Source organism: Drosophila montana, unplaced genomic scaffold (genome assembly GCF_035044405.1).
Source record: "Drosophila montana isolate Dmon_TW-CO22-7 unplaced genomic scaffold, ASM3504440v1 contig_1505_1, whole genome shotgun sequence".
Taxonomy (NCBI): Eukaryota; Metazoa; Arthropoda; class Insecta; order Diptera; family Drosophilidae; genus Drosophila; species Drosophila montana.
The window spans coordinates 3,192,832-3,215,860 of record NW_026996452.1 but is presented as its reverse complement, the minus strand read 5'-3'; the positions used below and the strand labels follow the sequence as shown (position 1 = coordinate 3,215,860).

Genomic DNA, 23,029 nt, shown 5'->3' with positions numbered 1-23,029 from the left:
ATTGGCATTCAAAAAGTCCAATTCTAGAATGTGTACGAAAAGAGTTCGGAAATGAATACTTTTTTATTCAAATCTGTTCCATTTCTTCTCACGAGTCCAATATAGTATAACTTTCCAGCATCAGACTATATTTATACCGAGCTATTTTGAGTTTTATATAAGTAAACCCCTTAAATTTTTAAAAGTTAGGTATTCATAAATCTGTTAAAAATTTAATCTGGAAATTTCCTATACAGTTTTTCCACAAGCAATGCAAGTGCAATACTCAAAACATATAAATAAAAACAAAATTTGTTTATATAGTTTAATATTTCATTTTTTATTAAATATATCAAAATGCAAATGAGGCTGTTGAAAGTTATAGAAATATGCAAGTGTCAAAAAAAGGTTTTTGGTTTCTATTGCGAAATGCTTAATACTAAGTGCATTATTATTTGAATCAATAAGAATAACTTAGCTTTAGGATACGGTTCAGAGAAAGCTCTCCCACTCTCGTTTTCTATTCCTGGTTTTTTTGGGTCTCTTAACTTATGCATAATTATACATTTATATAGGTATATAAAACTTGCACTATTTTCTATATAAATTTGCACTTGGGCATTAAACAGAATTACAATAAATTATCACAGTTAAATTGCGTGCATTCGATAAGACACACTTTTCATATCGTTACACTTGCCTACGAGTTTATATATATTTACATATATATAAAAATATTTTAAACTTTTATCATTTGCATAAATGTTGTGATCAGTACGGGTTTGGTAGATTTAGCTAAAAAGATTTAAATAAAATTGGGGAATTGTTTTGGAATAGTTGCATAGATAAATTGCACAAATAAAATTATAATAATTATTGCTAATTATAAGAAAAATAATAATTTTAAATATAATAAAGGATTAACAACTAGTCAAGTTTAGTTTAGTTTTACTTCTAGTCCGTCGTAGTCGACGGCATTGTCCAACTGACGAATTTCTCCTTCTCCTGCTCCTTACCGCCCCCGGCGAAATTCCTGTTACTTGGCTTGGAACGTCGAAATTTGAAATTGGCAAAGACATCGCGTTTGCCAATTTCTGCATCATCCATCTCCATATTACGCTGCAATCCCACGCCGGGCATAAGCTCCTCGTTGAGCTGTTTGCGAAAGTTGTAGGCTCCCTTGCGCTGCTTTAGCTGCTGCTGCTGCGCCAGAAATGATTGCGGCGCTGGTGGAGTCTTCTTGGGACTGCCCATCTTGGGTAGCGGCTTGGGATCGCGCATTAGCATGGGAAACATTGCATCGTCCGCATCAAAGTACCAGGGACGCGAAAAGTGATAGCCGGTGCTGTAGTACGGCTTAAAGATGGGCTCATTGGAGCAAATACTGAATGCATGATATGCATGCGAGATGAGCTGCGGAAAGCGTTCCACCCAATAATTGGTAAACTCGTGCGGTATGCAACCGAGCAGCTCCTGTGCCTCGGGCGTCAGCTCGTGATAGTGATGTTTCTTATTGCGCAGTGCGCGCAACAAATCCCGCACACTAGCGCCCATATATCCGCGATATTTTCTCAAATCATCCGTAATCAATGCATCCAAATGCATGTTCCAATCGTCGAGAACTACTATGCGTCCATTCTTCTCCAGCGATTTGAGTGGCTCGGCATGAAACTGCAACTTCTCCACCCGGTCGCTGACATCCTGCAGAAAGCTGAGCATTTTCGGCTCATCCCAGAAGAGAGGATGGTTACCAATGCAGCGCGCCGGCGGACGTGACTGGGGATCTTTATGTATCATATCGGATATGAGCTGCTCCGCCAGTACCTACAAAGAAGTATTTGGATATAAATTAATATTAATATGTATATGTATTAATGGCTGCTTGATATTTACAATTCTGCTGTCCTCACGGCCATCTTCAGCTCGCAGCTTGGACAGATTGTATTCATGCGTGAGTATATTTGCCTGACGCTTGAGATTGTCGCCAAAGGCATGATAGCCACCACTCAGCACATAGTAGTAGACACAGCCCAACGAAAAAATGTCCACAGCTGTGGTCTGAAAAACACACAAAGCATTATATACAATTTGTAATCTTTTATGCGAGCAATTTAACTTACGGTTCGCTGAGCGCGCATCATCTCGGGCGCAATCCAGCCATCGGTGCCCGTAACGCCCGAGCGCCGCGAGAAACTGGTGCGTCCAAAATTGAGTTTTTTGCACAGGCCAAAGTCCGAAATCATAACGCGCACCTTGCCCTTAGGATCGGGCAACGACAGCAGCACATTTTGCGGCTTTATATCGCGATGAACTGCAAGTAGAAGAGCAGAAGGAAATTAAATGACATATTATAAGCAAGCAACCACGTAATCCTATCACTTGATCAATCAATCAGTGTTATAACATAGATATAGAAGTCAATCTTACCAATATCCAATGAATGCAGATGACTGAGCCCAGCGGCTGCCTGGACCAGCACTTGCCACATATCTATATACTGACGCAGCTCCATTGAACGTTCGCCCTCGGTGTAGTCCTGAAGCGTGGCGGCGCATAGTTCCACGGCTATATAGCGAAACTGACGATCCTGTTCGGTGCAAAAGTAACGCACCACATTCTCATGCGCATCAGATTCGCGTAGCAAAGCCACTTCGCGATCGGCAAAGGTAAAGCACTCTGGCAGCAATCGCTTCACTGCCACAAAACGCTCCTCAAAGTTACCCTTAAAAACAAAGGTGCCTTCGCAGCCCTTGCCCAGGACTTCGTTGGAATTGAAACTAATCTTTCCAACGCGCACATTCCCATTGCCAAGATCAAGCAGATCCTGAGCACTAATGTTGCTGCCATTGCTGCCCGTGCTGCCATTGTTAGTGCCACCCGCGGCCTGCTGGGCCATTGTCTTGGAGCCATTCTCGCTCTGCTTCTGCAGCTCCCGCATGGTGCTGCACGTGTACCAGAAAAGAGCCACCATGCCCAGGACAATAACAATCAGTATTTGATGCACCTTGCCACTGGGATGGTCCATGAACCATTCGTTAATAAATGCCTGCACCTTATTGCTGTTGGCCATAATTATGGTCTTGGTGCGATTGATTGTATTTGAGCGTGTCGGGTCAATGGTAATCTCCACCATCTCCGGTTCCGTTTGCACGCCTATATCGGCAGCATTCTTTTCATTATTTGCCAAAAGTCCATAGCCATCATTATAGTTGTGTATTGTAGCCAAACTGAGCACATCCTTGTTCGCCGAGGGTGTTGGAGATAAATGCAAATTGCCCTTGTTGACCTCATTGGGCATGTTGTAATGCCCCAGCATAATGCCCGGATTTTCCTGTAGCACATCATTGATGTAAACGGTACGTGGATCGTTATCCTGTTTATTGTTTAACTCCGCGACGGGTCCATCGAGCAGTTTGATAGGCGGCGTTGTAGATATGCGTGGCGTATTCTTATCCACCAGCGAGGGAAGAGCATAGAGACCACGTTGATGTTCGCCCACATACAAAGATTGACTGTGGAAGAGGAAGAGGGTAAGTATTGGACAGTTATCAATTGGAAATGCAAGTCATTGTTGCTTACAATAGTTTTACAGTATTCACATTGCCCGTCTTGGACTCCTCTAGTATGGCCTCGTAAGCCTCATCGGAGACTGTGGTAAAGGGCACGCTGAGCAGCCCATCCGGACCCAGCAAAAAGGCGGCCACCACAGGACTGTTGAGATCGCGTTGCCATAAAAATTTGCCCTGCTTGCGATCTAGGGTAACAATCTGGCCATTGCTGGTGGTGGTCAAGTGAATGTACTCTATAAAAGAAATCAGAGATTAGGACTAGGCACATGTAATACTTAAAATATTTTACCATATTCCTTGGCTAGCTCTGGCGGCGCACTGAGCGCATTGTAATCATAGAAGGTAATGTTCCAGGGCTTGGCATTCTTATCCTTAGCTTGACTGTCGTACATCATGACCGTATACTGTGTGCGTCCCAGATAGATAGCACGCGATGTGGCCCAGCCAATATGCTCACTGTCTTTGCCCTCCATTTGGGCATCACCGAAGCCCATGACCTTCTCACGTCTGCCCGTCTTTGGATCGACCATATACCAGGTGTCACTCTTCTTGCCCGAGTACAAGATGCCATCGGAAGAGCGACACGGCGCATTGGCCACCAACTGAGGTATTGTATAGGGCAGCTTCTTAAGGCTGCCCATTTGACCGAGCTGATAAATGCTGCCGTCTCTAGGGTCAGGCAGATAATGTGGAACCTGCACATTTTGCTGCGGTTCCGCTACAATGGGTGGATCTGAAATAAATAAATAAAACAGCGAAAAAATTTAAGTAAATTCAAGTACTACCCGTATCTTTTATATCAATATAAGGCGTCTCAAAACACTTGAGCACATATTTACTATAGCATGTGCATGTGCGTGTGGCATATATGCAATAATTTGCTTATCTTTTATCTTTATCTATATATATGGAAGATTCGAAATGCGCTCCACGAAAGCAAACATTCGTATATTTAAGATTATAAATAAAGAGGTCATTTTATATTAATATAAATCTTAAACTTTTAGAATTCAATAGAATTGCAAGAGGGAAAAAACACGCAGTATTAATCACGGGAGGGATTTGTGCTTTCAGATCCATCCAGTTTCGACAGTTGGGTAGGTCTTAAGTCAAGGTGTAGAGTATGATTAAGGGATGATTTGGGAAAACTCTAACATTAATCAGATAACTGAAGTAATTAAGGCATATGTAACTGGCGAAAACGTCAAAGTGTGAGTTATTGCCCGTGACATAATAATATTAACAATCTAATATCATTTGTCAATGACAGCTTCGAAATGGCTGTCACTTGGTTTAAATGCTCCCTACAATCATCCAAAATAAGTTCTTACTGCATTTTATGAATGTGTATTCGTTGAAATTGGAACAATTTTACTTGTTGAATCGAGCGAACGTTTGGCTTTATCAACACTTGGCTGCGCGCACATTTCTCGTGCTGAGCCTTATCACCAAATAGCCCACAACAGGGCGATGTTAATTATTGGAAATACACCCAAGAGAGGGAGCGCGAGTTGAGCTAGGGAGTGTGAAGTGTGGCGTAGAGAGTGGGTTTTTTGTGGCAACCATTTCTCATTTGGCCAGGTCATTTAACTCGCCTCGCCGGGCACTCTAATTAGCATCTGGATTCTAACCACATAGTGATAGAAATTGCTCTGGAATGGACATGTGATGAGGTAATAGCAATTATAGCCATATCTGGATTTATAAATCAATATAAAAATATTATTTACAAATACAGTGAAAACTCTCTTGAGCGGTTTCAGATTTTAGTTCTGTTAATAAAGACGTCTACTTGAACAATTGAAAAAATGATCAGGCTAAAGGTTTTTCCAACTAAGTTGTTCGTTAGTGAAGGTTTCACTGTGCACACATCACTAGCTACATATAAATTTGTTATGGCTGACAGGTTAAAATGAATGCAAAACTAATCTATATGCATTTATAAGCCCGTTACACATCGTGTTTATAATTGAAGCAGTTCCATATAATCAACCATTCTATATTTAAATACTTGCGCTTGCCTAGAAAATCAAGCGAAGATGTTGTACACATGTTGTTTTCCATTAAAAATTATAAATATTCCAGGAAATAAAAACCCGAAACACACAAACCGCATTTTTGGTGGGCGTACCATTTACTGTTGTGCCGGATGCTGATTATGGAGTTAATAATAAATAATCGTTTGGATTTTTCAAGATAAGACACGAGACAGTTGAATTGTATATTATTTGATAATGCAAATTCCAGCACGCAATCAATAAATAGAAAAAAAAATATTTATAGCAACAGTTGAACGAATGTCAAACATAAAAAAAAAACTAAACTAGAAAGATAGGTATTTTTCCTTTGAAATAATATTAATAATAAATCTACAATTGAGGTTAAGTTGAGAAGTTAAGAAAGGAGATATGGATAATTGTTTCTTCATGCGGATTAACCAATTTAATAAACAACATTAAAGTTGTTTTGAGTAAGACAGACTAATTTGTATTAAAAGCCGATGGTCATCTGATATAGCCTAAACCACCTGGTTACAAGCAAACAGAAATCTAAAATCTAAAACGTCAATAAAATAACGGAAAAGTCATATTAATAATTGAGCGTTAGGTGGCGATATCGCGTTGCGTTAGCAGTTTAATGGAAGGAACTTTATTTGTATGTTGCGAGCGTGGCGCGTCTAGATTACGCATGTACTACATGCACACATGCACACACTTAAACATACACATATGCATACTTATACATGGTGTGCTCTGTTATCAGTTGAAAACAATAGCACACACTAATAACGGCGCATTGTCGAGAGCAAAAGTGTAATTAGAGTAAGCCAGCAGCATCTCCTCCGACGGTCGCTACGCTTTGGTATAATAGTAGACTTTCTACAATACACGCATATACATACGTATGCGTATGTTTTTGTTGTTTTCCATGCGATGAGCTCATCGGAGTGCGATTTGCTCTTGTTTATGCTGCACTTTTCACAATTATGGCGAAATGCCTTTAATGCAACAGTGTTTTTATTAGTATTTTTGGGGTCGTGACGTTGCCGGTCAGCGGGTGTGGAGAGTAGGAGAGTTACCATATGCTTAGTATCTCACACACTCTCGCACAACGAGAGAGTGACAGGCAATGTACTAGATTGAGGTTACTTTTTACGGGTGCATTTCAAACACCATAACTAAACTTTGAAACTGTAATTGTCTCGCTGAGTATCTGCCTGTGTGTGTGTATGTCACTTTCAAGTACTTGAGTTAGTGCGCGTATAATTACCATCTGCTATTGTCCAGCGTATTTCGCTTGTTATTGGATCGATTGCCGTTAGCCCGCCACCCAGCGTGGAGAATACCATCAACGCCTCCTCATCGCGGGCAAGGTCTGTACAATCCTATACCAAAGACCAAAAAGAAAAAACAATTGAACAAGGGTCATCAACTATTTATTTGATGGGCCAAAGGCAATCTCAGGTTAAGCGCCCGCATTAACAGTATTTGTCCCCTTACCGTCTTTTCTTCGGCACTGCTTACAACTTCTGCTGAGTCGGCATTTGCACCTGCCGTTTGTGTTGCGGCTGATGCAATCACGCTGCTCAATAGCAAAATTAACGCGCAACAGCGAACGAAGTATTTCATTTTGCAAAATCTATACGACGACTTTGTTGTTCTTGTCTTTTTCGACATCGCGCGACGCACAATGAAAAAATTTATATATTTTGCGTTTGATTATTGATGCACTTGCAATTTCTTGCTATTGGTCGAATGTATCATATTTTCAGTGGTTTTTCATAAATTTGTATTTGCTTTAATTTGACACTTCACACACACATTGGCATTGGTTAAGATTTATTGCGTATTTCTTTCATTCGTCATTGTTGCGTAGAGTTTTACTGTTCGCGAGCGTATGAACAAAAAGGGAATTGCTCACCGAACTGAATTGAGTTTGTTCATACTGGTTACCATAAATACATCAAATGAAAGTTCACACAGAATTTATGAACTGGCAAACTGGCTCTGTATTATAATCAACATTTATTTTTGATCATTGTATTGAACGCTTAATATTTAATATATTTAATTTAATTAATTTATTTTATTTTTCTTTAACTATTCTTCAACTCTTGATATAAAAAACAATACTTTTGTTTTTGTTTTGATTTGTGAACTGTGTTTGCTTACAGTTTAGTATCTTGCTAATGGAACTAGTCAAATTAAACATTCTGCAATGCTGAAAAATACTAAATACCAGACAGTATGTTCAGCTCTCTTTACAGCTGTTTTGGTTTTTGTTGCACAATGCGGCAACCGGTCGTCAATTTAAGCAATTGTTTATTTAAACGTTTTCTACAAACTCAAAATACAGTGCAACATGCCAAACAGCAGGCTAAAAACCTTAAGGGTAAAAGCAAAAGCTCCCAGGATTGGTTGATACGGCAGTTGGCCGATCCATATGTGGAGAAGGCGCGCATGTTGAATTTTCGCTGTCGCAGTGCCTTTAAGCTTCTGGAGATGGATGATAAATACAAAATTTTAAAGCCTGGCGATGTAGTACTAGATTGTGGTGCTGCGCCAGGCAGTTGGACACAAGTGGCTGCTGAGCGCACCAACGCAAATGGCAAGGTAGAGCGTGCGCCACGGGGCGCAGTGTATAGCATAGATCTCCTACATTTCCATGCAGTGCCCGGAGCGACTATCTTTGGAGGAATGGATTTTACCACGCCGCTTGCCCAGCAGCGTCTGCGGGAGTCTCTGGCGGGTCGACAAGTGAACTGTGTGCTTTCGGACATGGCACCCAATGCTACGGGCGTGCGTATGCTGGACCAGGAGAGCATCACAAATCTGTGCTACGAGGTGCTTAGGTTTGCCCTCGCTATGTCCGCACCACAGGCCAATTTAGTGGTCAAGATCTGGGACAATGCCGATGTACCAAAACTGGAACGGGACATATTGTGCCATTACGAGAAAGTTAAACGTGTAAAGCCACGCGCAAGTCGTGGCGACTCAGCGGAACATTTCTTATTGGCACGCGGCTATAAAGGCCTAGCACCAGTGCCTATTTAGCCATATTTAGCTTTAATAGTCGAATGCAATAAATGTAAATGTGAAATTAAATGTAAATAATAAGTTCATTATGTATTTCGTTAATCGTTAATGGTACATAAATTTGAACATATACTGTAACTGTCGTTAGTCAATCGATATTCTAGCGCATTATCTAGTTGTAATATACGGTCACACTGGGTAACTTTCAAAAATAAAAACTCACCTATGTTCAGTTTCGCTTGTAAAAAGATTTCAAAAGTTGAATTATCAAAAATATTCTATACATTTTTACATTAGGATGTATTTTTAAACAAAATATCACCATAACACTGAAATTAACATTGACAGTCACAGTTTCGATGCAATCGAATATCGATAACAAGTTATTCGCGCACTGACCCACTCTGGCAACGTCATACATCTTCCCAAGTACTAAACACCAAAATTGTACACCAGCTGTTTGCAGCGCCAAAATATATTCTCAGATATTAAACTCCATTTTAGCTAGTTGAATAAACATGTCGGTCGCGGACACTCTGGAGTACATTACCCTTGGCAATCCCATCAGTCGTACGCTCATCAGTTCATCGTCATCAATTTTGCGTGCGATAGTAAGTTTATATTATTCAACTGTGTTCCTTTTTCTTTTGATGTTTATTGTTGCAAGTGCTTTGTTTTTTGTAGGGACTGCGTCCAAAGAATATACCTATGAACGATACCCCGATGGGAGTGCCAATTCAGGTCCAACCTTTAAATGTCTCGATGCACGGCATTGTCGGCAGTCACTATAACTTTGTGCGTATTGCCGGCTTGGGCGGTGCATCGGCCATTTTTATGGGCGCCTATTGTAAGTACTTTCTGAAGGATGTCCACGATCCCAAGGAGCAGCTGGAGTCACAGGCTTTTGCTGATGTTGCCAATCGCATACATTTTCTACATTCATTCGCACTCATGTGCATGCCTCTGGCACATTATCCAATCTTTGTAAGTATGCGAGTTTGTTTATTTGTTTAGGAATATCTGTGCCCATTGCAAATGGTGGAAGAAAGCATCTTAGATCCCATTAGCCATATAAATTCTAGAATAGGAGGTCAACCTGATCTAGCCATAATTCATTTTCTAAGCTTAGGATTTCGTAAATACTTACATCTATATTTTTGATAATGTTATTTAAAAAAGAATTTTACCAAAATGCATGTCTAAGAAAAAGAAGCACAGTCGCGAGGGTATGAGTTAGTCTGGCACTCTCGGCTAAAGCACTTTTGTTTTTATTAAGAGGACTACCGTTGTTTTTAAAAAAAACCAAAGAGTTTTGTTGGATCATCATACCGTTTATTGAGCATCATAAAGCTTTTTCAGTTATTTCACATTTGTAAGAGTTATATTTCTGAACGGAATTTATAACAACTCGCGTTACACTTTGAATGATTTGATTTCTGCGCAATTCAAATTCGATATTCAACAGTAATGTGTATATATAAATATGGATTTCATGTATATGTAATTGACACACTCGCTTTTGGTAAATAAAAAAAGAAGATAATTGAATAATGATATGGGCTAAGCGCTCACAAATTACGTTCTATTAGAATTGCAGATTGTATATGAAATTTCTGTTTTTTTTTGTTTTGTTTTTCAGAGCTAAAGCTAAATGTTCAACAACCACTAATTGCAGCTTAAAAGTAATTTCAATACCACATTACGAAACTTGTATACGATAATTGCTAGCATATAACATCATTATTTTATATATATAGATGATATGAGAGGTTCAGATCTGATATGGTATAGGGTTTTGAGGGTATAGGAAATATGTATTTGTTTTGCTTAATACTATATACTTGTTTCTTAAATTTTTCTGTGTGTTTAAAAAACGTACCAAAAGACAGCTTCAATAACGCTGCTTAATTTTTGTTTGTTTTTTTTTCTTTTTTTTTTGTTTTTGTCAATAATTTGGTTTTCAGCCTTATGCGATAAGTAAATCGTAGAGCTTGCATTGGGGTTTTCTTATTTGTTTTTCAAAGCCAACAACTAAAGCTAACATCAAAAAATGCAGGCCATACATTATTATTGTCTAACATTTAAATGCAGTATAAATAATTTTCTTCTTTTGTTTTTTTTTTTTTGTTTTTTTGCATATGCTTAATAATATTTAAATCTTTTGCAGACTGGCGTTTTGATGACCATGGGCACCGTACTCTTCTCCGGCTGCATGTATTATCGTGCTCTGACTGGGGAGAAGCGACTGCAGCACTATGCCACCATTGGGGGCTTCTGTTTGATTGGCGCCTGGCTGTCGCTGGTGGTCTAGATTTGATATATACGCACATGATATGATAGTTAATAGAAATACAATGGCACACAATTATCTACATATATATATAAAATCAACTAAAGCTAAAGCCTAGATGAAGTTACGTGTGTGTACAGCAGCAGCTATATAAATATAAATATATATATATATATTTATGCGCTTTTAAAAAGCGTCGCTTAGTTTTAAAAGTGAGCTCTCGAGCACTTGAATTTAAAAATTCTAGTTTTTTAAGTTTTAATCAGTTTGCAGCAAATGGAAGAAACATTCTTTTGTTGTTAAATGCATTAAATCTTTGCTTTTTGTAGATGATTTAAATGCAGTTCTACAAGTAAGTTAACGAACTGAAAAGCCAATGCGAAAAAAAAATTAAGAGTTATGTAGAAAATTAAAAAAAATCCAAATAAAAATCTAAATTGTTACATTTATTATGTGTACATTAATAAATTACTATAAAAAACACACATTAATACTAGACGTAACAGTTTATAGTATTTCTTTTTTGCTTTTGTCATTGTTATTGTCGATACGGAACACATTTTATACATTTTTCAATGAGACCTTTTCAAGGTACATTTTGCGCGGTTGAGCTAGAATTTTCCTTTTTTTTTTTGTTTTGTTTTTATCATATTGATTTACATGCTCAAACCTGAGCTTATTGTCATACATCTCGTACTATAGTTCTATAATCAATTCAACTAACATTTAGTGATATTTGATTTGTACATCTGTGTGTTACAAAAATTCTTTGCTTAACTTTAATTGTTTGATTTTTTTCTTGTTGTTTTTGCATTACTTATTCTTGGGCTACCCTAGTAGTTTCTGTTTGGAAGCCTCCGCAAACAGAAAGGTCTTTTGTATGCGCGCATTGGCAGCCGGGTGGTTCGTAATTGGTTCCAGTATCTTAAGTATGTAGTCTTTAAAAGCCTTCGGCACAGCGAAATGTCAAGAATCTTTTTTCGCGCGCAAATTATCCTCATGCGCCTGTCGGGATTAATAATATATCAGTTATATATAATGCTCCTGGCTTATATGCTTTAAAAAGAGACTCACCTTTTGTGCAACCTTGAGCAGCGCATCGAATGTGGCGTCGCCCGTCTGTTTGACCATGCTGTGGAATACCTTTTTCTCGCTGACGGTGAGTAGCTCGAAAGGCGAAGCAAATTCAACGGCACGTCCGGCATCCATAACCAAAACCTTATCCGAGTCCATGACCGTGTGTAGACGATGAGCAATTGTCAGCACTGTGCAATCCTTGAACTTACTCCTAATCGTATTCTGTATGAGGGCATCTGTCTGTGGATCCACATTAGCCGTAGCCTCGTCCATGACCAGAATGCGATTCTCGCGCAGAATAGCACGCGCCAGGCACACCAGCTGACGTTGACCCACGCTGAAGTTGGTGCCGCCCTCGGAAATTTTGCTCATCAGTCCGCTGGGCAGGTCGGCCACCACTTTCTTCAGCTTGACCTCCTCCAGTGACTCCCAGAGTTTCGCGTCGGAGTATTCATCAAACGGATCTAGATTGTAACGCATGGTGCCGGAGAATAGTACCGGCTCCTGTGGTATAATGGAAATCTTGCTGCGCAAGTCGTGCAGGCCCAGTTCATTGGTGTCGCGGCGATCGATTAGAATGGAACCTTCGTTGTAGGACAGTCGGAACAGTGCATTGATCAGGGACGATTTGCCGGCGCCAGTGCGTCCAACGATGCCAACCTTTTCGCAGGCATCGATGGCAATGTTCAGCGAACGCAACACATAATCCGCATCCTTGTCGGGGAAGTAACGCAAGCTCAGATCTTCGAATTTAATTTTACCCTCATCGGGCCAATCCTTGGGTGGCTTCTTGTTCGGCTTGGACTCGAAGTCGCCCTCCGGCTCCAGATCCTCATATTCCACGACACGTTCCACCGATGTCATGGTGTTCTCCAGCTCGGCGGACTGGCGCATGCCCCATTGCACCATGCCCGTCATGCCCATGGCCTGTGTTTCATATTAAGAGATAAGTTAGCAAAAGTTTTCTAGTGCAATATAAAGAGTTGTACCTGTGTTATGGCCAAGCCGACATCGCCGCCATTTTCTGGCGAGAATAGGAAAAAGCTGAGCGTAATTAGGGCAATATAAAGCACGCAAACCAAATCCAGCCAGTAGCCAAAGGCACGACTTGTCGCCAGGAACATATAAAAGCCAGAGCTGTGCATATCTTGGAAATTATCAAACTCCGCAATGAGCTCCTTCTGTGCGCCAAAAGCGCGTATCGTGGCCAAACCATTCAGCGAGGCGCTCAAATGCGAGTAGATGGGCGACCGAGCTGCAGATGATCAGAACAAAAATGAAACCAGGATTATCTAATCAACTCCAAATGCTACACTTACTTATCGCCTCCAATCTCTTGACATCTCTGGACGTGGTCAGATAGAAGGAGCGCAGCAGATAAAAGATAACGACCAGTATAAACGTGATCAACAGATACCAGACATTCACAATGCACAGCACAACAACAATGCCCAGAATGCAGAGGAATATCTGCATGACATCCATCATGACGGACGGCAACATCTCATCCACCTGACCCAGATCCTTGGAGAAGCGATTCAATATGCGACCTGATGGGTTTGTATTGAAGAAATGCATCGCCGCACGGGTCACACCCTGGAACATTCTGTTATGCAGCGTCGTGGAGCTCTTGGAGGCCAGATAAAAGAAGAGCACACTGCGCACGAGGGAGAACACAATCACCAAGACGTTAATGCCCGTAAAGTAGTATATATCGACGGGATCGGTATCGCTGTTGATTCTCGGCATAAAGGAGCGACGCAGACGTGACATAAAGGTATCCGTATTCGTTTCCCCGTTCTTGTTGACCCTGAGTAAAGTATATATAGGAAATTAAGTTACATTTAAGATTAACATTTGGAGCTCTGTTAGCAAAATGCTGTAAGCATAAAATACAATGTTAGGATTAACATAACGCATCGCCCAAGCCGTCAGAGCTATGGACCTGAATATTTCACAGCGAACATAGTTGATGTGCCCAGTTACTCACCAGTAGGACAGGAACATGTCGCCGCCAGAGCCCAACACCTGGGCGCCAATGCAGAAGAAAGCAAACACAATGAACAGAAAGTAACCGTTGGCAGCAAAGTATTTCTTATAGAGACCCATGCCTATGCGTCCCTCGGTGCGGGTTTCCTGGGACTGCATGGGTGACTCCATGACCACAGATTCGGCGCCAGATTCCATGGACGAGACACTGTTCGCGCGACTGCGCTTGCTGACCTGCGATAGCTTTCGTTTGTCGGGCGCATCGCCAGCGCCCTCATCTTTCTTGCTGGGATCGGTTAACATTTGGGCAAAGTCCAGACCACTCTTGCACATGGACTCGTAGGTACCCTTGGCACTGATCTTGCCCTTGTCCAGAATGACTATAAGATCGGCTTGCTCCAAGAATTGCAGCTGATGCGTAACCAGGAGTACAATGTTATCCCGCAGATAGCCACGCATGCACTGATCGAATAGATGACGGCCCACATGGGTGTCCACAGCGCTGAGCGGATCATCCAGCAGATAGATATCTGCCTTGCGGTACACGGCACGCGCCAGACTGATGCGTGCCTTCTGGCCGCCGGATAAGGAGGCGCCACGCTCGCCCACAATTGTCTTGTCTCCGTACGGCAGCAGCTCAAAATCACGCTCCAGCGCGCACTTCTTTACCACCTGACGATAGCGGCTCTTGTCCATGGGCAGACCAAACAGTATATTCTGACGAACTGTGCCGGTGAAGAGCCACGGCTCCTGCGATGCATACGACAAGGTGCCATTCACTTTTACGGTGCCCGATTCGGGCGGCAACTCCCCGAGAATGGTCTGTATCAAACTGGATTTGCCGGCACCGACGGGTCCAATGACAGCCACTAGCTGCCGCGGCTTGAACGTAAGGCTCAGATTGTCTAGCGTGTACTCGGTCGACTTTGAGTCCCACCTGGTCTTCAGCTTGCTGATGACCACGCTGCTCTCTGCCTCGCTGGGCCGGCGACTGCTTGGCTTAAGCACACCAGTGACTGTCGCCGCTGGCTCCTCCACCAGGCTGGCTAGCGGTTTATTGCCCAGCTTTTGTTCATTCAGATCGTTGGACTTGTCGCGCACTTTGGTCTCCTCATGCATCATAAACTTTTGTATGCGGCCTATGGAAACGAGCAGCTCAGCGAACTGGAGAATTGTAGAGAATTTAAATTAAATATAGATATAATTTAATAAAACGCAATAATATATATTAATAATTCACTAACTTTAAAAAATTAAAATTGATTTAAAAATGTTATTTGCCGGGCTTTTCCATAACATTTAGATGTTAAGTTAAGCAACAGCGATCGATGTTAATTATTAAAACCCCTATTTTAACAGCGCCAATTCAAAATTTGTGCTGACCATTATTTTAACAGATCTGTTGTTACTTTTGTCTTTTAAAGTAAATTTGAAAATATTTACGTTAACATTAACGGATATTTAGATGTTAAACCAAACTTGCGAATAGATTATACACAGATATTGACTGTTCATTTACCTGCGAGATGCCCATGGGAAAGTAGATGGTCATTGTGTTGCGCAGAATATTATAGTAGGCGGTAATGGCAAAAGCCTTCTCCGCGGTCAACAGTTGTCCCAGCAGCACATAGCCCACCAGGCTGACAAACACCGAAATACGGGTCACATACATGATGAAACTCTGCAGTGTGCCGCGAATGTAGTTCACTTTACGTATGGCATTCATCTCCTTGCCGCGCACATAGTTAATCATATTGCTGAACGGTATCTCCCAGGCGTACATTTTGATCACCTGAATGCCCGATATGATCTCGTTCATCATGCGGACACGCTCATCCGTACGCAATGCCGTTTTAAGACGCAGTGTAGAGGTCTTCTTGCCCAGATAAGCTTGGAGCGGTATGAACAGCAACATTATAGCGACACCAAAGAAAGCCGAAACGCCAATCTGCAGGGAAAGGAATTGTATAAATAATTAATTAATTAGAATTAATTAGTATGTGAAAGGAATAAAGATCGTTCGCACTCACCTCTCTGTACATGAGCCAAGTGACCACAGCGATTTCCACCGGGCCCAGCCATAAATAATGGACGTGTATGACAGAGACATCCAGGCGGCCGACATCGTTCGATATAAGATTAACCACCTGACCGGTCGTTGTGGCGCCCAGCGCTGTGCGACTGAGACGCAACGCCTTGCGATAAATCAGGCTGCACATTGCAACGCGCACCTTCATGCCCGTGTGGAACATGCCGAGCATGTAGGGGTGCATAAATATAACATTGAATGCGCTGCACAAGATAACGCCCACGGCATACAGGATGGCTGTGCTCTGGTCATCGCTATTCTGATTGTCGGGGTCCGCGTAGAAGGCCACCAGGCCGCCCAAGCACAGAGGCTGTGTCACGCTGCAGACAAACAGATTACAATAATTGCGATCATAAATAACGACTGGCTGTGTGTTTTGTGTTTTTAGCTTACCGGAAACCCATCTCGACTATAAACAAAACGAAGCCGAGTATGCCAAAGTTCCAGCCAAAGACGCCCATTGTTGCCTTAAACAAGCTGGGCGTTTTCTTCTTCTTGCGCTTCTCCTCCACCTCCTTCTCCCAGGCATCGCTCAGCTTCTTGCCGAGTTTATCTTGAATTTACAAAATATAATATTTTGTTATAAATCTACCTCCAGATATAGGAATACTAGCGGGTATAACCCGGCCTTGCCCGTGGCAAGTATGTTATAAAGTCAATGTTCTCAAAAAAATTTGAAACGATTTTGAAACTGATCGGACGGTAAACAAACAACTTTCATACAAACGTTTCCCGCCAATTTACCACTGTTGCGAGTGGAATTTCCCAAATTGCTGAAACACGTAGAGCTTTGAAAATAAGTTTGAAGCAAATCGGACACAACTTAAAACTTCGCCCTAAAAAATCTTTAGATCTTTAATTTTTTCTATAGATCTTTGGAAACGAATTTGAGCGCGAACCGTCACCCGCCAAATCTTTGAGGAACGGATTTATCGAAAAGTGTGAAACACCCCTCAAATGAATTTGAACAAAGATCTTTGAAAATAAGTTTGAGGCCGATCGGAAGTTACATACAAACGTTTTTCGCGATTTTTCCACACTTGCGGGTGGAATTTCCCGAAACCCCGTCTTAACGTGCACCTACATCACATAAGGTAACTAAAGTGAAAATTTCAGCTTCCTAGCTCTTACGGTTTGGGCTGTGCGTTGATCACCAATCAGTCAATCAGTCAGTCAGTCAGTCAGTCAGTCAGTCAGTCAGTCAGTCAGTCAGTCAGTCAGTCAGTCAGTCAGTCAGTCAGTCAGTCAGTCAGTCAGTCAGTCAGTCAGTCAGTCAGTCAGTCAGTCAGTCAGTCAGTCAGTCAGTCAGTCAGTCAGTCAGTCAGGACAAACAGTTGTATATATAGAGATACACATAATTTAATAAATAATTTATATATTTACTTAATTCTGCTTTTGCAATCGAACAAGGAATTTAAATATAGTTATATATTGATGGGCAAAATCAGTTTCACAAATCGAAATTTACGGCGAAAGTTAGTTCGAACCGTGATCCAAATTATTAAAAATTTCCCTCTTGTTAGGTTTTCAGTCCTGTTTAGTGCTTCGGTTCAAGGTTTGAGCACATGCCACGCCTCAGTTGGACTTGAAGCCCCCTTTCTATACGTAATACTCTTAAATGTCAGCCGATTATCGTGATATAATGGATTGTGTAGACATGACTTAGAGGCAATACGAATATTACAAGCACATGGAGTCGAGGGTTTTACGATTCTATTCCATGATTTTTATCGCTTATAAAAAGGCATATCAAGCTTTTGGTTTCTATTGTCTCTGCTTTAGCTGTGAGTTATGGCCATCGCGCTGTGGCGTAAAAACCCCGAGTTGCAATCAGCTGTCCCTTGGGCTTATCAGTTAACAGTTGGCCCGGCTAATCCCACCTGGTCAGAGCGGGTTGCATGCGCCACCATATATACCCGCCCGATCAATAGTCATGGGCACTTCCGCAGTGGTTTTGGCCAATCTTGAGTGGCTACGAAATGCATATACTAGATAAGCATTTGACAAAAGGTAAGAAAGAAAAATTAGTTATTTGCCATTGTTTACCTAAATAAATATTTGCCCAAGACGTATGCCCGATTAGATTGCCAGCGAGCCCACTTAATGTGTCGGCTCAGTGTGTCTCTATGGGCTCATATGTATATTTGAAGTAAATAAGCGCCCGATATTTAATTTAATATCTCATATATCATTTGCGGTCAAAAGGGAAGCTCATTAATTGCGGCAATGCTGCTTTTCAAAGTTATCAAATGGCTATCAACCGAAAAATTTGGCACTAACGGCCACTGATTTTATATTTTTATTAATGGTCCCATAAAAATCAAAGTTCAATTTATTCCTTTTGACTCAATTCGGCTGATAAGCGCGTTTAACTGAAAAACGTATAATATGGTTTTTATAGGCGTCAATTGAATGACAGAAATCTTATCAAAGGATGAGTTCGCATATGATTTATGAAAAATTGTCCAAGATAATGCTCAAATAGATGATAATGGTTAGCTGCAATAGGAAGTGCGGATAGAAGGCATATATAATTATTTCGAAGGGCCTTCGCAATTGTCTGCCATGGTTAACGAAATTCTAAAAAAAAACAAAAAAAAAACAAAGCCTGCTTATCCATCTGTCTGGCTTCCTGGCACATGGTCTATTCTATCTAATCGTTGGACAAAAATATAACAAAAATAAAACTGTACTTTTAAGTGGGTTGCGAGTGGCGTCGTTTCGTTTCTGCCACTTCAAATCACACGTTAAATATGTCTCAACAGTTGATATTTCCATAGATAATACCATAGCCATATAATTTGTCATACTATTCTATTGTCATATATACATATAAAAAAAAAAAAACCAACTGACAATTGTTTGCCATCACGTAAGGAAGTCAACTGGTATTTAAGATAACTATTTTTTGTTGAGGCTAATCTAGAGTCTAGTTGTACATTGAACCCCATTGCAGCCTGCCGCCTTCTAGAAAACTAGAGCTAGATGTGCAGCTGCCTGTTTCAATGACTCATTTGCTAACTCTGGAAACTCTTTAACTCCGATTGTTGATTAATTTTAGTTTATGCAACAATTGAGTTCAATTTGAATGAATATTGGAAAAGGCATATTTCTACCTGAGTTCAGCTCATTTGGAATGCAGAGCGCAGCTTGGGCGCTGTTTGTACTCGATTTTGATTGACGGCAACATTTTCGGGACAACTTGTTGGGACAATCCAAAAGAGTTTCACCAAGAACTTGATCAAGATACATATATGGGCGTGATTCATGCACTTACCGGACTTGTGTTCGTTTAAAGCCCTATAGAGATCATTTTCATCTAGAGTCTTTTTGCGTCCCTTGAAAAATGTGGGCATAGTATAGCTGAGAAAATAAAAAAATAGTTGTAATAAAAACATAAATATTATCACTTATTGTTAGACATCATTATTATTAATTGGAGTACGGCGAACTTACCAAAACATCAGCGATGACAACGGATTCGCCTTCTCGCGCGGATTCACCGGCAGCTGATCTACGTTAACGGACTGCATTTTGGCTAAATTCTGTCAATCCAGTTCGTTTTAATCTCTCAATAACTTGTCATTTGTTATGTGTTGTTTTGTTTTTTTATCAGTCAACCACAAGCGCCGCTATAATATAGATGATAATGGTGTATATGTTAATTTAACATGGATTTTAGTTCATCAAATACAAATAATTCTCTCATAGTTGGGCCTATCTGCCTATTGTTAGCTGATAAGATTTTAGTTATTTTTTATGGCCGAATTGGTGGTGATTTCCTTAAGTGGTATTCCACAGGCTGTCAACGTCATACCATAGCACTTATCTTGATTCAAGGAGGCTGAACCATGCCTAATTACTAGATATGCGATTATAAAGTCTGTGTGCATAATCATAATCATGGTGAGTTGGCAAAATTTAAGTATTTATAATTTGTTTGTATTTTGTAACATTTGTTGAAGGTTCAATTTTAAGAATTTTTTATTTTTGACTTTATGGTCGAATGCGTCGGCATTGTGAGCACAAATTTAAGGGATCGTACCCCTGTGAAGATGGATATCAACTTATAGAAATAAGTTACAAAATATACTCTTAAAGAAGTCCAGGGATTTGAGCCCGATTTTCTTTGGTTGTTCGTTGTTGTAAGGAATATTTCTCACTTGGCGTTCAGCTTTTAATCACATTGAGCTTTGTGTTCAATTATATTCTTTTTATAACTTATAACACCTTTATCAATATTAAGCAAGAGCACGCAATACACTATCTCGTTTATAAAGTATTTTTATAGAGGTGACTTCACACCTAACACGGACAAGGACGAAACGCGTTGGACTCACAAAATGGGGCACTGGAACCGGCTGGCAGCGTCGCGTCCAGATCTGTAACTGGGCTCTTGGCCAGATGTGAGACGCACTTTTATAGCCAGCGATTAGTCCAGTAACAAACGGCTTTATCAGCGCTCGACTTCGTATTCGTGATGTGATCGAGGCAGTGTCTGCTGATAAGAGTGCGAACTGACAAATTCTGAATGAAAATGAACGTTAGCCAAAATGTTGATAAAACGAGCTATCAGAATGCAAAATGCTGCAACTGCTACGTTGTTGACAGTTATCAGAGGCTTCCCCGACAGAAGCTCAAATTTCACTTGTGTGTTTTTTATTGAATTTTCGTAGCAGCGCGCCTTTGTAAATAAACAAACATCGTTTTTGGGCTAACAAATGCCAAAGCTTTGCTTATCTATATATGCAGCTTGTTTTCTTACCAATAGCTTTATTGTTTAGCAATTTTCAGTGGCGCAAATAAATCAGCAAAACATAAATGCAAAAAATTAAATTGAGAAAATTAAACGACAAAATAAACACACAAACTTTACTGCAAATCAACAAAGAATTATGGTGCCAATTGATACACGTGCAATTCACTTATAAACACTAGTTCTTATTGTCGCTTTTAAATAAATGGTGCGCTATGTGCTTGTTTTTATTAAGAATTAAATGTAATTGTGCAATAAAAAAAACGTTAAACAAGTTTGTGCGAGCTCGAAAATGGGTCTGCTTCTTCCTTGATTTTGAGCGGCGCAGGCGCAGTATTATCGATAATTTTTCTGTGTAATGGTATCCTTATGCGGTCTGATTTAATTTAAACGTACGTACATATTAAATTCTGATTTTATAAAATTTATGCTTGTATTTTCATATACTTTGTCGAATGCAAGCTATGAACAAGCACAGATAAATTTAAAAATTAACATTGCGCGCATTTTTATTAACGCTAACTTAACAGTATGTTAACGTAGTGTGCGACTTCTGTTACATAGCATACAATATCGATAACTGAACTACATTTATCGAACACATTCGCATAAAAAGCGGGTTTATTTCACACACAATAATTGATAATACCCCGCTATCAATTAATTAAATAATTAAGGAAAATTTTTAACTTTATAGCTTAGTAAAATGCAGTCTGTTTTAAGCAGAAGCTTTAATATTGGTAAGTTGGTCCCGTCTGGACTTTGTCTTGTTGAATTGTATATACTATGTTAATACGATCATCCTTAACACCTTATTAGCCCGTCGGACCTTGCATGTGCGGCAAATTGCATCGCTCTCCGCTTTGTCGGAGACGCACCAAATGCTCCAAAAAACTTGCCGTGACTTCGCGAACTCTGAACTGGCAGGTCAAAATGCGGCTAAATTCGATCGCGAACATCTTTATCCTGCGAAACAGATCAAGCAAATGGGCGAACTGGGCCTCATGGCGGTGGCTGTACCTGAGGAGCTCGGCGGGACCGGGTTGGATTATCTGGCCTATGCCATTGCCATGGAGGAGATCTCACGTGGTTGCGCCTCGGCGGGCGTTATTATGTCTGTGAATAATTCACTGTATTTGGGCCCATTGTTGAGCTTCGCAAATGCTGCCCAAAAAGCTACCTACATCACACCCTATACGACGGGCGAGCGTGTGGGTTGCTTTGCGCTTTCCGAGCCGGGCAACGGCTCCGATGCGGGCGCTGCGTCAACTGTTGCCACCGAAAAGGGCGATCATTATGTGCTGAACGGAACCAAGGCGTGGATAACAAATGCATTTGAGGCAGAGGCAGCTGTCGTCTTTGCCACCACCAACAAGCAGCTGAAGCACAAGGGCATCTCCGCATTTATAGTTCCCAAGGGCATTAAAGGTTTCTCACTTGGCAAAAAGGAGGACAAGTTGGGTATACGTGGCTCCTCCACCTGTCAGCTCATATTCGAAGACTGCGAAATACCCAAGGAGAGTCTGCTGGGCGAAACGGGTTTTGGCTTTAAGATTGCCATGCAAACGTTGGACGCTGGACGTATTGGCATCGCCAGCCAGGCCCTGGGCATTGCACAGGCCTCACTGGAACTGGCCGTTGACTATGCGCAGAAGCGTCAGGCCTTCGGCAAGCCCATTTCCAAGCTGCAAGCCATACAGCAAAAGATTGCCGACATGTCCCTGGCTGTGGAATCAGCCCGTCTGTTGACCTGGCGCGCCGCCTGGCTTAAGGATAACAAGCTGTCCTATACGAAAGAGGCGGCAATGGCCAAGTTGGCTGCCTCCGAGGCGGCTACACTGTGCGCCCATCAGTGCATCCAAGTCTTGGGCGGCATGGGCTATGTAACTGATATGGCAGCGGAGCGACACTATCGAGATGCGCGCATAACCGAAATATACGAAGGCACCTCAGAGATTCAACGCCTGGTCGTGGCGGGCTCAATACTCAAGGAGTACGCTAATTAATACTGGCAATTCCTTTTTTTAAAGCTATTTTTAAGCACAAAGTCTAAATGCAATAAAGTCTCGAGTCGACTAAAATGTACCCTTCTTTTTATAGTTATTCCAAAGTGTTCCAAAGGGCATGCAACAAGTGTAGGATCACAAAAGTTCTTGCTTATCATAATTGAATCTTAAAGCTAGCCTTAATATTGCTTTGAAATTGTAAGAAGATTAAGCTTATCTTGTAATAATGCACTAACAA

General features: G+C 41.0%; 5 protein-coding genes and 1 long non-coding RNA gene across 6 annotated transcripts; 4 read left to right on the top strand and 2 right to left on the bottom strand.

Moving 5' to 3' along the window:
* Positions 1–377: 377 nt before the first annotated feature.
* Ire1 (serine/threonine-protein kinase/endoribonuclease Ire1) lies at positions 378–7,455 on the bottom strand. The gene is made up of 8 exons (XM_064696836.1): positions 7,049–7,455; positions 6,819–6,933; positions 3,838–4,281; positions 3,559–3,781; positions 2,407–3,491; positions 2,100–2,290; positions 1,873–2,037; positions 378–1,803 (listed from the first exon to the last, which is right to left on the bottom strand). Exons 1-8 carry the CDS (start codon positions 7,223–7,225, stop codon positions 934–936), a joined length of 3,270 nt encoding a protein of 1,089 aa, XP_064552906.1. The 5' UTR covers positions 7,226–7,455; the 3' UTR covers positions 378–933.
* Positions 7,456–7,811: 356 nt separating this feature from the next.
* Positions 7,812–8,832, top strand: Mrm2 (Mitochondrial rRNA methyltransferase 2). The gene has a single exon (XM_064696985.1). The coding sequence runs from the start codon at positions 7,838–7,840 to the stop codon at positions 8,600–8,602; it is 765 nt and encodes a 254-aa protein (XP_064553055.1). The 5' UTR covers positions 7,812–7,837; the 3' UTR covers positions 8,603–8,832.
* A 74-nt stretch (positions 8,833–8,906) lies between these two features.
* Positions 8,907–10,986, top strand: LOC135438631 (transmembrane protein 256 homolog). The gene is made up of 3 exons (XM_064697005.1): positions 8,907–9,195; positions 9,269–9,568; positions 10,752–10,986. Exons 1-3 carry the CDS (start codon positions 9,103–9,105, stop codon positions 10,893–10,895), a joined length of 537 nt encoding a protein of 178 aa, XP_064553075.1. The 5' UTR covers positions 8,907–9,102; the 3' UTR covers positions 10,896–10,986.
* A 484-nt stretch (positions 10,987–11,470) lies between these two features.
* Positions 11,471–20,521, bottom strand: Mrp5 (Multidrug resistance protein 5). The gene is made up of 11 exons (XM_064696824.1): positions 20,370–20,521; positions 19,486–19,661; positions 19,307–19,392; positions 16,423–16,582; positions 15,971–16,349; positions 15,460–15,888; positions 13,942–15,104; positions 13,271–13,761; positions 12,941–13,206; positions 11,949–12,878; positions 11,471–11,879 (listed from the first exon to the last, which is right to left on the bottom strand). The coding sequence occupies exons 2-11, from the start codon at positions 19,560–19,562 to the stop codon at positions 11,841–11,843; spliced, it is 4,020 nt and encodes a 1,339-aa protein (XP_064552894.1). The 5' UTR covers positions 19,563–19,661; positions 20,370–20,521; the 3' UTR covers positions 11,471–11,840.
* On the top strand, positions 19,526–20,774 carry LOC135438639 (uncharacterized). Its single transcript, XR_010437915.1, has 2 exons — positions 19,526–19,935; positions 19,995–20,774. It is a non-coding gene; the product is annotated as an uncharacterized LOC135438639 (long non-coding RNA).
* A 598-nt stretch (positions 20,775–21,372) lies between these two features.
* On the top strand, positions 21,373–22,870 carry Arc42 (Activator-recruited cofactor subunit 42). The gene is made up of 2 exons (XM_064696955.1): positions 21,373–21,525; positions 21,605–22,870. The coding sequence occupies exons 1-2, from the start codon at positions 21,492–21,494 to the stop codon at positions 22,789–22,791; spliced, it is 1,221 nt and encodes a 406-aa protein (XP_064553025.1). The 5' UTR covers positions 21,373–21,491; the 3' UTR covers positions 22,792–22,870.
* Positions 22,871–23,029: the final 159 nt, after the last annotated feature.